At 43.9% G+C, this 14,846-nt stretch overlaps 1 protein-coding gene across 2 annotated transcripts in view; it reads right to left on the reverse strand.

Moving 5' to 3' along the window:
- The window catches only part of adamts6 (ADAM metallopeptidase with thrombospondin type 1 motif, 6), a 50,044-nt gene that overhangs the window by 12,617 nt on the left and 22,581 nt on the right, over window positions 1–14,846 (reverse strand). For both annotated transcript variants that reach the window (XM_068334694.1, XM_068334696.1), the window contains exons 12-19: window positions 13,355–13,462; window positions 10,985–11,130; window positions 9,727–9,790; window positions 7,381–7,483; window positions 6,523–6,656; window positions 4,247–4,370; window positions 3,462–3,542; window positions 1,572–1,735 (exon numbers count right to left, since the gene is read on the reverse strand). In XM_068334694.1, coding sequence (XP_068190795.1) covers window positions 1,572–1,735; window positions 3,462–3,542; window positions 4,247–4,370; window positions 6,523–6,656; window positions 7,381–7,483; window positions 9,727–9,790; window positions 10,985–11,130; window positions 13,355–13,462 — 924 coding nt within the window. The remainder of the gene's footprint in view (window positions 1–1,571; window positions 1,736–3,461; window positions 3,543–4,246; window positions 4,371–6,522; window positions 6,657–7,380; window positions 7,484–9,726; window positions 9,791–10,984; window positions 11,131–13,354; window positions 13,463–14,846) is intronic.

A 14,846-nucleotide genomic window follows, 5' to 3' on the forward strand; every position in this document is an offset into this window, starting at 1 on the left:
TTCGTTGCGGTCTCCGCCACATCGTGAGGAAACATCTGGCTCGTCGACAACATCGATGTTGCGGGTCGAGCTTTACGGCGATGTCTGAAACTGGAAACAGCATGGTCGTAAAACTCAACATTACCAAGTAGGACTTCGGAAAAAGGTGATAATTCCGTGTGGGCTCAATCCTTTTCATGTTGCATGTAGTAATTTTAACCACTATTTATATAAAGTATTGATTAAATACAGTTTGAACCCGTGAGGCTCTGTTGGGTTGGGGTAACACCGCTGGATGGAGGGGGAGGACGAGGGAGTCGAGGGAAACAGCCGAGTGGCCAGTGGCTGGTCTTTTCCAGTGGTGCTGTGAGGTCCGGTATGTTCAGCATTCATGCTAAGGCAGAAACCACCGAGCGTCACGACGGGAACATGCTAAACTGCCTCACATGAACTCAAACACGCAGAGAAAAGAGCAGAAACCGCTCAAAACTGAGATGAAACAGCGACTTAGCTCCCAAATGGGACGAGTTTTTGTTTTTTAACCAAAATGATTCAGTCGTTTTGTGTTTTGTTTTTTCTTGTTGACTTCGACTTAATTTCTGGCTCGCTCTCAGCTCTCAGCCAGAACTGTTTTTCTTTTTGATATGCACATATAAATAGCTTTTAACCTCAAACCACTGACTAGGGGTCAGCTGAGGTAACCAGACTCGGTCTTATGCAAACACAGCGTACAGCCATTGGTTGTTGGAGCTCGGCGAGCGTGGAACTACCTGAACGTACAGGTTTAGGACACTTTCTTTAGACCTGATGCAGGGGAGCTATTCCTGGCTGTTGGTTAGCAATGTGCTAACGAGGAAACATAGAAGTGGATGTGAGATTTAAGTTTACATCTGCATAAACAAGCCAAGTTTAGCGTCAGTAATTCACAATCACCTGTCTTTCTTGCAGGATTCGACACATGAGCTAACGGCTAACAGCAGTCGCGTGTGGCCAAACTTGATGATGATAGTTATGATGTGTCTTGAATCTCAAATGAATGTTCCCCGTTGAGTGACCTGTCAGCAATACCCATGTTTTACCTCCATCAGTGAGGTGATACTTCAATTCTCAGCAGGATTATGCAAAAAACTATTTCATAAAACTTCATGGAACAACAAGGCTTGGAAAGAACTCGTCACATTTTGGTCTAGATCTGCATAAAAGGTACAGCTCTGGGAATTAAAGACAGGAGAATTAAAAGAAGAAATAATTTAATTGTGCCAAAAAAACAAACAAACAACTGGGCTGATTACCATTTATGGTTTGGAGGGGAGGATTGTTGGGTATTGGGCGACACGCTGCTTTTGGCAAAATTATTTCTAGACAAGACTTCCCTGCCGCTGCTGGAGGAGTCAAGGCTCCTGGAATTTGAACTATTTCCAGCTATTGGAAGAGTCAAATAAAGGTTAAACTAATCAATATTGTTATTCACTCTCGCTGCAGACCAATCAGAAGCTAGTTAGAGGCTAGCCGGTGGAGCAGATAACAGCTACGACGAGTGGTGGTTCATTCAGAATTCAGTAGTTTTAGAAGAGCACAGTCTGATTCATTACCATGACAACCAGGTTTTCAGTGGTAGCTCCCAGTGCCTCTAAGGACTCCGGCTCATCAGTGGGTCTCCTGTAGTGGAAGGCCGTCCCGGCGATGTCGAACTTCCTGGGCCAGTCGATGGTCCACGCTCCGTTGATGTAATAATCGTCCTCTTCGGATTTCAAGGCTGAAACCGAGACGAGATTTTTAGAGCGCTGCACACCGACGGTAGCTGAGAAAGCAGGTGGAGCCGATCATTTCAGTGTAATGTCACTGCCGTCATTCATCTTCATCGCCATCATCGCTCCTCAGCCTCCCTGACCTTGTCAACTTTTGGAAAAAGTAGATATTCACGTGCACCAACATGTACGTACGTCTAATTCAGTCAGAGAATGAAAACAGTCTTCAGGTGAAAGCAAGGACGAACCTCATGAATACCACTCTGTCTGGTCGTCAAAGCAAAAGATGGTCTCCAGGCACAACAGATCTGAAAATATCCACTTTCTGCGCATTGAAATGAGGCCAAATGAGGAGAAACGATCCAAACTCTCGCTATTCTGTCTGGTTGGCTCGCCCTCCGCAGATTCCCCTCTGCAGCATTTACGCAAATTATACGAACAATAGTTTACTCCTCTTTTAAACTCCAATCCTCTCTCAATAAATTCAGTTTCAACACATCTGGCACTGATTGTAAGCATTGTGATTTTGTTTTTCTCAATCTTTATGTCGTCTCATAACTGTATAAATAATGGAAACCAAACAGGACAAACCTGCAAAGCAGTAATATCATATTCATCATTAAGCTCGCGAAGTTGCAAATTTACGTTGAGGGAAATTCGACAAAATCACCCCTTTTAAACTTCTTATGGAGACATCATATCCCCATAATCCTGGTGGACCAGGCAGCTGTCACCACCGCCATATAAATGTGATGCAGCTCTCTGGTTCAAAGCATAACTTAAGCCTTCCATCAACACCGTCCGCTATAAATTCAGCGCGCTGTCACATGTCTTTCTCCCGTTAATGAAAAGACACAAGGCCGGCTTAATTGAATCCGGTTGTTTGATTGTTTTGGGTCTGACGCTGCCAGCGTTGCAAAGAGTTTTTGTTTAGTCTGGAATGGAACGAACGGGTCTGGTGCCTAGATGGCCGTCACATGTGTTAACATTAAGGCTTGTTTTACAGAATGTTTTACGGCTTCGCATGAGGCAGCAGGAGATTAACGAGGACATCTTCTCCGAACGCTCCGCTCACGTGCTAAATAGTTGTCGTCTGATGGTGCACGAGAATCAGGTATTCAGGAAAGTCACCCTGGATGACTTTTTATACACATCCTATAGCATAGAATGTTGTTTTATATCCCATCAGCCCTTATGGTGGCCCTAGAACAGGGGTGGGCAAACTTTTTCGATGGTGGTCCAGCTAAGGAGCAGACGGATGGAGTATTTACTAGTACTAATGAGAATGATGTAAAAACCATTATATAAAAGGTTTTGGACTTTAACAGGCAGCAAAGCATATATATGCAAGGCTTATTGCAAAAAAATGTCTTACAACTGCATTTACCTTACAAAATTAATTACATAATTTAAACTGGGACAAAGCCAAACGGGCCGTAAATGGCCCGCGGGCCGTAGCTTGCCCATGCCTATGCATATTAAGAATCATCTTCCTGGAACCATTAATTAATTAATTTTTTTCAGAACTAACTTCACCCACTAATATTTTACCATGTATTAAAGGGTTCATCCTCTGGGCACCATGAATAGTGTTATTTATACACCAAATACAGCTTTGGATGTTTTATTAGTGATAAAACCTTATTTGGGGCCCAGAGGTTAATCAGATCACCATCAAAACCAATCAGATTCTCCCACTGGGGACCATGAAGACGTGAGCCTAGATCCACTTACCGATGTAATTCTTCGACATGGCCAGCTCCTTTATCTCGATGTGAACCGATCCTTTTGGGATCTGAACCACCTCCATGTAGCCTGGAAGACAAAAGCAGGACTCCTTTTAGGAGGTCTTTCTCCTTCTTATCCTCTCCTCACCAAATCTCATTTCTCCAAGTCTTTTTTTTTTTTTTTACAACACAGAGATGACAGAAAGTTAGACATCATGCTAGGTGGGAGTACGTATAGAATAAATTTCAAATGACCCAAAAAGGACAAAGCAGGAGGACAAAACAATCCCCTTCCTTTTTTTTTTTTTACAGTCACACACAGTATTTTTAGATGGTTTACTAGCCATACCATAGAAGGAGAAATATGTTTTCTCTCTCTCCTGCTCTCTATGAACAAGCTCATGTTAAAGCCAACACTATGTCCCTATCTCTCCTCCTGATGCCTTTGCTTCATGATGTAATTAATGGGAAAAACCTCATGTTTTGATCTATATTCTGGCAACATCCTTCAAAATAGCCCAAAAACATATGCTCCATCTGCTGGCGACACGAAAGTCCACATTTTCATGGAGGATTATCTTTAAGGATCTCGAGGTGTTTCGTCAAATAGAGGATGACGTTCTTTTTTTCTTGGGAATTCTACAGTGAGGTTTTGTCGAACCAAACTCATTCTGTTCCTGCATTTCACACCAAGTAAGTTGAGTTTGAAAGCCGCTCTGTGATATATGACCGAAGACGACGGAGTACCTCTCATCCTTCAAACAGCATTGCCTCCAGTCAGATGTGTTTTACCTCCTCTGGGTAGAGACTCATTGAAGAGTCCTTCCGTCGCCTCGCAGGTGCTGCCGTCGCCTCCGCACACACGGCATCGGTCTTCTTTGGCATCGGAGTTCAGGATGTTGTCGCAGCCCACGTGCTTTTGAACCAATCGGGAAGAGAGAGGGAAGAGTTTTAATGGAAGACTAGGAAACGGTCGGATGGAACGGATCAAGACTGCTCAAAAAGTGATGGACAGGTTGGAGCAAAAGTGGAGTAGGTGGTTAAATAACTCCTTATAGTCGGTGTTTCATCAAAATCTGTCAAGATTTATCTCTCATCAGCCTCTAAATGGAGGATTAGCGTTATCACCAACACTCCGACTTCTCTCTCTTATTCTCTTTCCCTCCATCATAGCAGCTTCGAGAGTTTCTGAAAGCTTTCCAAGCAGACGGTGTTTTAGAGATTTATCACGGCGAAACCCGGAGAACCAGCCTCCAAAATAAAATTTGGACTCAGACGAGAAGTAAAGCCACTCAGCTCCTTCAGTAGGGAATATTCCCCTCGCTATAAAACACACACCATGTTGTGCTTTAATATTAGAATTGGTGTAATATTGTTGGCGCGGACGCCGCACCAACGTGCCAAACAGGAATCAAATTAAGCAGTCAGGTGGAAGTCAAAGCAAATATTTAGAGAGCAACCAAAAAGTTATTTCAGCTGCAACTCAGAAAAATGCCCAAAGAATCCCTCATCTGCACACACATCCACCAATTGTGCAAAAAAAAAAAAAAAAGAAGACTTGTGCTCAGGGAAACAAAGACGGCACCAACCAGCGGCTCCTTTTCACCACATGTTATTCTGCCTTGTTAAATAATCAGCCTTTTCAAACGTGCATGAAGTCATTATTCAGTCAAAACAATGATTTTTGTCTTTTATTTATTACAAAACAATCCCGGGTGGAGGCTGCAGGGCCCTGATAAGAGTCAAAAAGCCGTTCGATGACAATCAAGAACTCAAAGGCGGGATTGTTGGACAGGTTTTGTGCTCTGGCAGTCGCGTACACAATCATTATCTTACAAAGTGGTTTGTCAGAGATAAAGACTGGCACAGGAGTGAGGAAACTCTGACAGGTCAGCTCATGTAGACCAAACCAGTCGAGCCGCAATTCCGCTCCATCGGTCGGACTGCGAGAGCTCATTGAGGAGACCGTTCATAATGTCGTTACATCAGGCAGACGAACAAGTTCTCTAATCGCGTCTGACGGGCTTTTGACAAGCAAATCGATCGGAACAGTGAATTTAATTTGACTCGGTGCCAGATCATGCATCAAACCATCCTTTTTATTTATTTTTTTATTCAATCAATTACCACAATAAGGGCCTATTTTGAAATGTATAAGAGTTGTCATCGATTAACATCGGTAATCGTTTCCTAGAGATGAGACGTAAGTCAAAAAGCGATGTGATAAACTAGTTTCAAACTGTGGATAACCATTCCTAGTTCTGTACTGAGCTTTATTCATTTATTTATTTAAATAATATTTGGTCAATATGAATCTATTTTAAGCTGACAAACAATAACATTTTATTTTTTAATATAGAGCAGAAAAAACATCTCTGTCTCGTCTTCAGCTGCTTCTTCCTCATTGTGGGTCACGGGGGTTGCTACGGGCTAATATTATATGTTTTATTCTGATTTATCGTACAATAACATGATATTATGTTCTTTTAATAGTTTACTAGTGATTTGATGATTCCAATATTTGTGGCCGACAAACGTAGAGGGGAGTAAAATATTTACAGCCCCAGTTCCAGGTTTACCTTCTGTCCTCACTATCCTGAATCCACTCCCACTCATCCCTGTCACCTGATGCAGCCACCTGAGTCCCGTCTCCAATCAGACTCCACCTACTTAAGCTCTGCTCAGACCTCAGGTCGGGTCCAGATTGTAGAGACTCGTCCGACTCTACAGGATTCTCCATTTCCTCGTGATTTTTGTTCGTTTCTTGGATTTTACCTGTTTCTTCCTTTCCTTGTCTGATCTCTGACTACCTGTTGTGGGATTTTTATCATTAAAACTATGAACTTCTCTCTTAGTCCAAACCACACATGTGACAATAATGACGTAAACTTGATTTGAACTTTCCTCCCCTGTATTTTTAAAAAAAATTAAACCGACACATAATCGAGAACGACATGACTCGAAATAATATGAATCTGCGTTAATATACAGTATAAATAATTATATTAAAGGTCATGTTTGAATTTGCTCTGCTGTTATCATGTGACGTCGGTCTACAACTTCCTTACTTTACACTCTCCGTTGATGCAGATGTCCAGGGAGTCGGCCTGACATCGGGTGCCGTCTATGACCGCAGGAGAACGCTCCGTGTAAAAGTTGTATCCCTCCGCCAAGCAGTTGAGCGCACATGGCTTCACACCACCTGGGTCACACACACACAGGGAAAAACACACAACGTGACGTGAATACGAGTAACTTGGAGATAAATGATAAACAGCACACAGAGAGCAGCAAACATTCACGTCGTCCTGAGACTGGGGGCCAGGTCTGGGATCTCCTCCCCACTTGTTGACAATCGTAATCACGCGGAGGCTCAGATGTAGGACTCCAAACCTGACGTCACCGTTACGCTGACACTATCACAGACGGCGCTGGCTGCCAACAACAATTACCCCGATGCAGGCTATCTGCTGTTTTTACATTAAGCCCCCCCCCCCCCCAAAAGCCTGGAGAACGCTACCAGTCAGGCGGTGATGTATTCGACAAAACAGACCCCTGCGATAAAGCAGATCTAACTTCAGCTCTTCCATCTCTCAAAATAAAAGTTGTGTTTACATGCTTTGAACTTTTATCACTTTTTCCTCCTGTTATTTAAGTGTATATTTTCCATAATCTGACATTGTAAGTAGAAGTTCAGGGATGGAGGGGCGGGGGGGGGGGGGCACAAGGCCTGTACTCCTGCCAATACGGGACAATAGCACTTCCACCCATTCAGACTCGGTCGGATAAAAGCTGATCCAGTTAAGATAAGAATCGTTGTTTCTTTGGTGGGAAACGCTTGATTTGAAAAATCTGAATAAATAAATGCATGAAAATCAAATCCTGTGATAATTACGCCTCGCAGCCCCACCCGGTCCTGAACTCACCCCCGGTGTAAGGCTTCCAGTTGTAGTACTTCCCACGGAAAGGCATGTTGTCAAAATCAGCACACTGCTTCTCACGGAAGTCCCGCGATCCCGAAGGGCAGGCCTGCGAAAAGCAGTAAATGTTTCATACATTGTGTTTTTAAAGCACTAAAGCAGTTCGTTTATTACAAATCAGGGCTCCTTTTTAAAAAAAAAGGTTTGGAAATGTGTTAAAAGTCTGGTTGAAGTATTAAACATAGGTTTCCTTCCCTTTTATTTTCTTTATCCTTGTCTTTTCACTGCAATAAATCACACACAAATATCACCCTAAAATATAACCCTTTACGTATTTTATTTATATTTAATGGCGCCTGGAAACTGTTGCTCCTAACATGAGTTAGTTTCCAATCAACTTCAAGCATTTAAATTTGAATTTATTATTTCTATTTCAAACCTTCATCCTTGTGGCAGATTTTTTTTTAAAAAGCAGATATTTTAACTAAAAATGGGTTATTATGTTTGTCATGATCACGCTATGTGTAGATCAGTGGAAATAACTGGGATGACTGGACAACCATGAATCCACAAATGTGTGGCATAGATTCAAAAATGGTTTGAAAAATCAATTTAAAAGAGCTAAATCTTGGAAACACACATGAACGGCCTTTTAAGATCCTGAAGCTAGCATGCTGTTGCAATGAATCACCCGCAATGATTATTTCTTTGATTTGCATAGAGAACATCATAATTAAAAAGTGGTCTGCAGACGACGTCATGTTTTATTTTCAGACAGAAAAAACAGACTTTTGTTCGTCCAGAATGAGAAGTGATCGCTTTGTTTTCGTATGTTGTGGCCGCTGCTCCAATAAGAGAAGGTAAAAAGTGGAAAGAACACTTTATTGGTGTGAAAAGGTCCTCTGAAACCCCAAAACCTTCTCTCCTGGGTAAAATAAAAACCCTTAGGTCAAAGTTGTGTTTGACATCCTGAAAGAGTTCCATGATGGAGCGAACCGTAGGGGAGGAGGACACACTTTCATTTCCACTTAAGTGTTTTTCCAATATGGCAGCTTTAAATCCGAACATCAAACATGCAGATTGAGCCAGAAGAGACAGAATAATATTGTTACAAGTGTGTGAGGACATGACAACACGGGACCGAATGAGGTTTAAATGTCCCAGCACGACTGTAAAGGGAGAAAAAACTTCCTGAATCACATTACCGGGATTGTTTTAATTATTCATTAACCCGTTGATCACATTTTCAAACAATCTATTAATGATTTCGCCTCTAAAATATCAGAAAATAGTCAACTATGACATCAGTATGTCTGATAACAACTGGATTCAGGAAGTGTTTGTTCAACAGGTTTGACTACAGGTGATCAAAATGACATAACGAAATAGCTTTTAAATAAAATACACATCTGACCCCATGACTGTGCCAGCCTCAAAGGGCGGCAACCAATCAGAATCCTTCTGAAGCTAATGCTAATCGTAGCCGCCATGTGATATATATATATATAAACCTCCCACGGGATGGACGTAGTAGCAACAGGAAGGGAGGGGGGCGGCGTTGACAAAAAAATATATCTGACCGCTGATCAGCGTTAAAATAGCTGAGATATAAACATCAATTCGTGCGTGTGTGTGTGTGCGTGTGTGTGTGTGTAGGTGTATGTGTGTGTGTGTGAGTCCAGATGGAGCACACACTCACACACACACATTTCCCTGGACAAGGTGTGGTCAGTGTGATGAAATAGCGGTTAGGGATGTTGTTTGTTTTCCAATGAAAACACTCAGTGCTTGCTTCAGCTGTTATTTTTAAGACTTGCGGTTAAACGTCCACCAGGGCCATAACCATTTCAATTTTCACCTTGTGAAAAAAAAAAAAAAAAAAGCCCACCTAGAAATATTTGAACAGAAATCTCAACTCGCAGCCATGTTAAATATTTGCTTAAAGCTGCACTCCAGACCTTTTATAAAAAAAAAAAAAAAAAAAAAGAGCAATGAGAATTTCTTTTCATGGAATACACCCTGAACTGTCATCATCGCTGAGTCTGGTGACATGTCGTGAAGAATACGTGAATTATTAAGTGACATGACACAAATAAACCCGCGGGGGAATGGAGTCCTGCGTTCCAGGACAAGCTTAGAGGCGGCGTGTTGCTTCTAGCTAGCGTGCTCCTTATAAAGCCTCCGCTAACAGGAGGTTGCTGTGACAGACTAAATCCATCCCGGGTCAGAACGCCTCAGCGGACCAACTATCTCCCCATGAGCCAGAGCGGAGCATCCATCAAAGAGGACAGTTTAGGTTCCAAGTGCACTTATGAGTAAAACAAGGAGGCGAAAAGAAATGAAGCAACTCACGTCGGTGTTACAGGATCTGTAACGTTTCCTTTCTCCGAGACAGTACTTTCCTCCTCCAGATGGGCTGAGAGACACAGGAGAGGTGGATGAGTGGGAGGTGAAGAGTGAGAGGACATCTTCAAGACGGTGCATCGATAAATTACAATTAAAACGCAGATAAAACGTCTTGCTGTTGTGAGTGCAGTAGGAAGGGTTCGCCGAGGGCAGGTCACGAAGTCGGCCTCCCCGGGAGACGAAGTGTGTGTGTGTGTGTGTGTGTGTGTGGATGATTCATTCACGAAATCCAAGCTGCTCTTGAGTGTGACATGCCATTTAGATTCAGGGGTGAGTCTTGTAACCTCAAAACCATTCTATAATGGATTTGTTTTTCCCTTTCTTTTTTTTTTGTCCTCTCCATCGGCCTCCCTCTCCTCCGTGACTACCTCCACATCTTTGCAGAAAGTAGCTAAACCGACTTCTGTAATGAGCGCTTTGGAGGATATTCTCCTTCCTCTTTGCGCCTGTGCCTCAGCCACAGGATCACCTTACACAGGTGTTCCACATCATGTCTTCTCCCCTTCCCTCCTTTCCCTTTTTTCCTTCCCCCCTTCCCTCTGTTTCACCCTGACTCGTGTCTTCCTGTGACGTCTGTGACGTTATATCTAGCTTCCACAACAAAGGAATGCAACGCCGGAGGAAAGATAAAGATCCTAAACGTTACCTTGCCAGATGGAAATGCGGTGGACGAAGTCTTGTCCAGTAAAGGACACATGAGAAGCCTTAAAGAAACTACAAAGCAGCATAATCTCCTGTCAAGAGTGTCCTAACTGATTACACATGCTACCTCAGTCCATCTCCAACAGCGTGAGGCCTACCTCAGTCCAGGACAACCTTGAGACGCCTTTGAAAGGAGAAACAACTTAAGAACCTCTAATCAGTTCAATCCAGGCAGGCGGTTAGCCTGGTGTCACCACCGCCTCATGGTGGATATCATTAGCTAATGTTAGCTGCAAATTCGGGCGTTCATTCTCTTTGACGCAGCAAAGCAACACCTCTTATAGATGGTAGATTTTGTTTCCTGAGACGACGAGTTGGGGTACACTTCTAATTTTAGTTCGGACGTTCGTGACAAAAGGAGAGGGCTAAAACTTTGTGTATCGAATTAGAAATTGCACACATCCAACGACCACACGCATGCACACGGTCACACAAACACACACCTGTAGGCAGTACCTGGATGTGTGTGTTCAGCTTGCTGTGGCTTACTTTGCCTACTTACGCTGGGCTGTCACAGTGCCTCATGGAGGAGGATACACCACCCCCACAGGTCCTGCTGCACTCCCCCCACGTCGACCAGGGCCCCCAGCCTCCGTCCGAGCTCTGAGGCCAGGTACCAAAGGCGACGCACTCCCCCTGGTAGCACCACTGTCCAACAAGAAGGGAGGGAGGGAACGTTGGTTATTATTTCTTTAAACTGACAGATTTGCAGTCTTGACTTGAACCCAGACTCGCGACCAGACTTATTGCCAAAGTTAAATGTCAGTTTTTACAGGTTTCAAACAGCGAGAAGCTCGATATGAATGTCGTGCATCTGTGTGTAGTGAGATGTAGACTATACAGAACCTGAGTGATGAAGTTCGCTTTAACACTTTCTCTCTCGTCTGTTTGGCTTTAAAAACACTCACAGACTAACTCGTGATTACACTATTACTCACCCTATAATTTCATTTCCACATTAGGCCTGTTATTCCTTCTCTCTTACCTGCCATTTTCCATTTTGTTATTGCTGTCCAGGTTTCCTCCTCATTGAGGTTTATTTTTACCTCCGCCGAGGAGGTTATGTTTTCACCTGTGCCCATTGGTTGGTCGGTTTGTCAGCAGGATTACAGAAAAACTGTGGGACGCTATTCCGTGAAATTCGGTGGAAGGATGTGGCACGAGCCAGGAAAGAGTGTAATTTTATGCTCAAACTAGCTGATGGATTACCGTGAAAAAAGGCTGGAAGAGTTTGTCCCAAAGAGGGAACCACTGAATCTCGAGAAGCAGAGCCATGATTTATTTTTGCATTTAAAAAAAAAAATAGAATGCTTTTAAACTCTTTTAAAGTTTACAGGTAGGCATCAAGTATGGGGCCTTGGACTCTTCTGTTTTCTGATGGATCCAGCCCTACTCGAACAATGAAAGAAACTAAATGCTCATGAGTTTGAAGTGTACTTTCCTGGTGAGAGAACCCTCGTTTGCGTAAGGCATCACGGATCTGACTGATGCTAAGAGCCTTGGAGTTCCAGAGCGTAGATGGGATTACAAGTCTCTATGTCAGTGGGTTAGCAACCCACAGAGACGGACACGGTCAAGGTGAGGGCTATGTTGGGACACCGACCTCAATCGAGTCCTGAGACACTCCAAGTAGGGATGGGATACGAAAAAGTGTCAGGTAGAAATATTTGGGATTATTTATCCGTGAGTCTAAAAGCACAAAATACTCTTGCCTATTGGTCAGTTATCTGTCTCCCCCCTTTCTCTGGTCTCCCCTCATGTCCCTCCCCCCTCTCTCTTGTTGTAAGGGCCTCTCTCCATCGCATGCTGGGTGAGAAATGGCTGACATTCATATTCCTTTGAAGCTGTCCCCAACAGGGGCAGACGGGGTATGCCCCTGGCTCTCCGAAAGCTGCTCCAAAGCTGTTTCAAAGCCTCCCAGGCTCAACCTGGGGCCCCCTGTGTTGTTCAGGACCCTGCCCGTGGGCCCCGAACCTCAAAGGCTCCACTGAGCTAATGGTAATCACGGGTGACAGCTCATGACACTCTCCCATTCTTCTCTTTTAGACCTCGGACCATCTGGTGACAATGGCGGCCGTAATCCGTGTTAAAACTGTCTCCCCTAACCTGGCTGGCATCAACGGCCGGTTGATGCCCTGAAGCCCGGCCTGCTTACATGTGTGTGTGAACGCGTGTGAGTGCTAGAGCCCACTGCATGAATGCAGCGCAGAATGCTAATCTTTCTTAATGAGCAACCAGATGCAAGGTGGTTCTCACCACCTGTTCAGGCTGAGGTGTGTGTGTGTGGGGGGGGGGGGCACTGAAGTCAAACCAACAAGAACTAATTATGAGAGCAATTACAGATTGACAGAAAACTGATTTCCTTGCTTAGATCTACCCATATCATGAAGTGAATTTTTACCATTGGCTGTTGGACTGTTTGAAGGATGGCACAAAATCGACTACTGCTAAGTTAATGGAAGGGTTCTACGGCAGAACACAATGATGTGGATCCATTATCATTGAGAGACAGACCAAATCTCGTTCTTTACCACATGTTGGTGGATGGATACAACATCAATGAGACCGGATCTCGTGTGTTCTCCTGACTTTTGTGTTTCTTTTCATTCCTTATATACAGTAAAATTAATTATACACAGGTAATGTCTGCATGTCTATTGGTTGATAAAATATATTTTTATATAATTTAGGGGTTTGGGGCTTTTTTACAAGACTGGAATGGATTAAAAAGATGGATTGAATGGATTGAACTCGTATCTCGAGGGACGACTGTAATTTTAACTATATTAAGGATTACCTTAATTTGTCGGATGTGTTCTGAGCATCCTTCTAACTCGTTCATCAATCACAGGAGGTACATTCAACGACTTACCCCTTTGTCAATGCTGCTGGTCTGGCACAGCGTCCCCTCTGCAGCTGGAATACTGTTCGTTACACAGCGGTTGCTTTTGCTAAGGCACCAGAGCTCTCTACACACTTCCTAGGAAAGAAGGCAAAAGCAAGTTGGTCAGAATAAATCAATTCAGCAGAATGAGGGAACATATCGCTGAGCAAGAACGAGAAAGATTTATCAGTGTCCTTCCCCTTGTAGTGTTTTCACCTCGTCTCTGACAGCTGTGAGAGAAACACAAACAGCATGGAAATTCATCCATAAATCTGGATGATTCCAGATCAAATCAGAAGTGGAGAGCCCTTCAGGAGCCCATGTGCTTTGGATCACGATGCATCTTGAGCAATACGCCAAAGGTCATCGGGTGCTGTTAGCGTTCTCTTATGAGAAATGAAGAGTCAGCTAGATCAACAGCGTGACTAACGTTTGCTCACGTTCACCTCACGACCACACGGGACCGTGACATCAGTTGAAGAAATCCAATTTCTGCTTCTTCGGGGAAATGAGAAGTGAGCAACAGGCCTCCCAAGTCTTAGATTAACACAACTTTAAGCCTGACAAATATCCTTCGTATTACGGAGTGTTCTGAATAAACACATCTGTCTTCTCCTCCTTGGTCTAGAACATGAGGAGAATCCATTTAGATTATTGAAGGAAGGGAGAGAGTGTTTGAGACAGAGATAGTCGGTAGACAGCACTAAGTTGTCCCCAAATAAATAAAAGCCCAAAGTGAACACGTTACAAGCGCAGCTTGGCGCAACCTTGCATTAGATTTCCCATTAAACTGAACCAGGTCACCTCCCGTCTCGTCTTCAAAGGCTTTTACGGGACGATTGTGTACGGCAGAAGAGCAGGCCCATGAAGAAGAGTTATGATCCCGAGGATAGATTCTGACCCCCGGGGGGTCAGTAAATATGCCACGGCCCCGCAGCTTCCTGAGTCTATCCAGATTAAATAAAGCAGCAAACTGCCACTCTCTGGTAGCCAGCTGGTTTCAATAAGGTGCCCCCGTTGCTCCATTCACTATCTCGGCCCAGCTGAAAGGTCGCCGACCGGGGTCTTAACGAACATGGATGTGGGCCTGACGGATTTACGCTACGAGAGAACAAGGCGGTTGGGGCCACTCGGAGAGAGCCTCGCTGGTTTGTTTTTCGTAGCCGCCACTTCCACTCACGTGGCTCATCTGTGTGAAGTGGAAGCACTCATTGGATCCATGTTAGCGCTGTAAATTACCCCCGACTTCCTCCGTTGACGTCTGTTGCCGTTCCCACCTTTGACTCGGACTCACGCTGGGTTTTAATGTCTGTGATACCCTTGTGGGTTCTGAAGGTGTCACCAGCCCACATTGGGTGAAATATTGCTGTTGCTCCACATTAATGGTTTACAACCTCTCCTGGTAATGACCCATAAATACAAAGCAGTATACATAGTTTGGGTTGATTTGTGAGGAGTCCAATTGAAAAGAGAGCTACTT

This window comes from Antennarius striatus, chromosome 15 (assembly GCF_040054535.1).
Source record: "Antennarius striatus isolate MH-2024 chromosome 15, ASM4005453v1, whole genome shotgun sequence".
In the NCBI taxonomy this organism is placed as follows: domain Eukaryota; kingdom Metazoa; phylum Chordata; class Actinopteri; order Lophiiformes; family Antennariidae; genus Antennarius; species Antennarius striatus.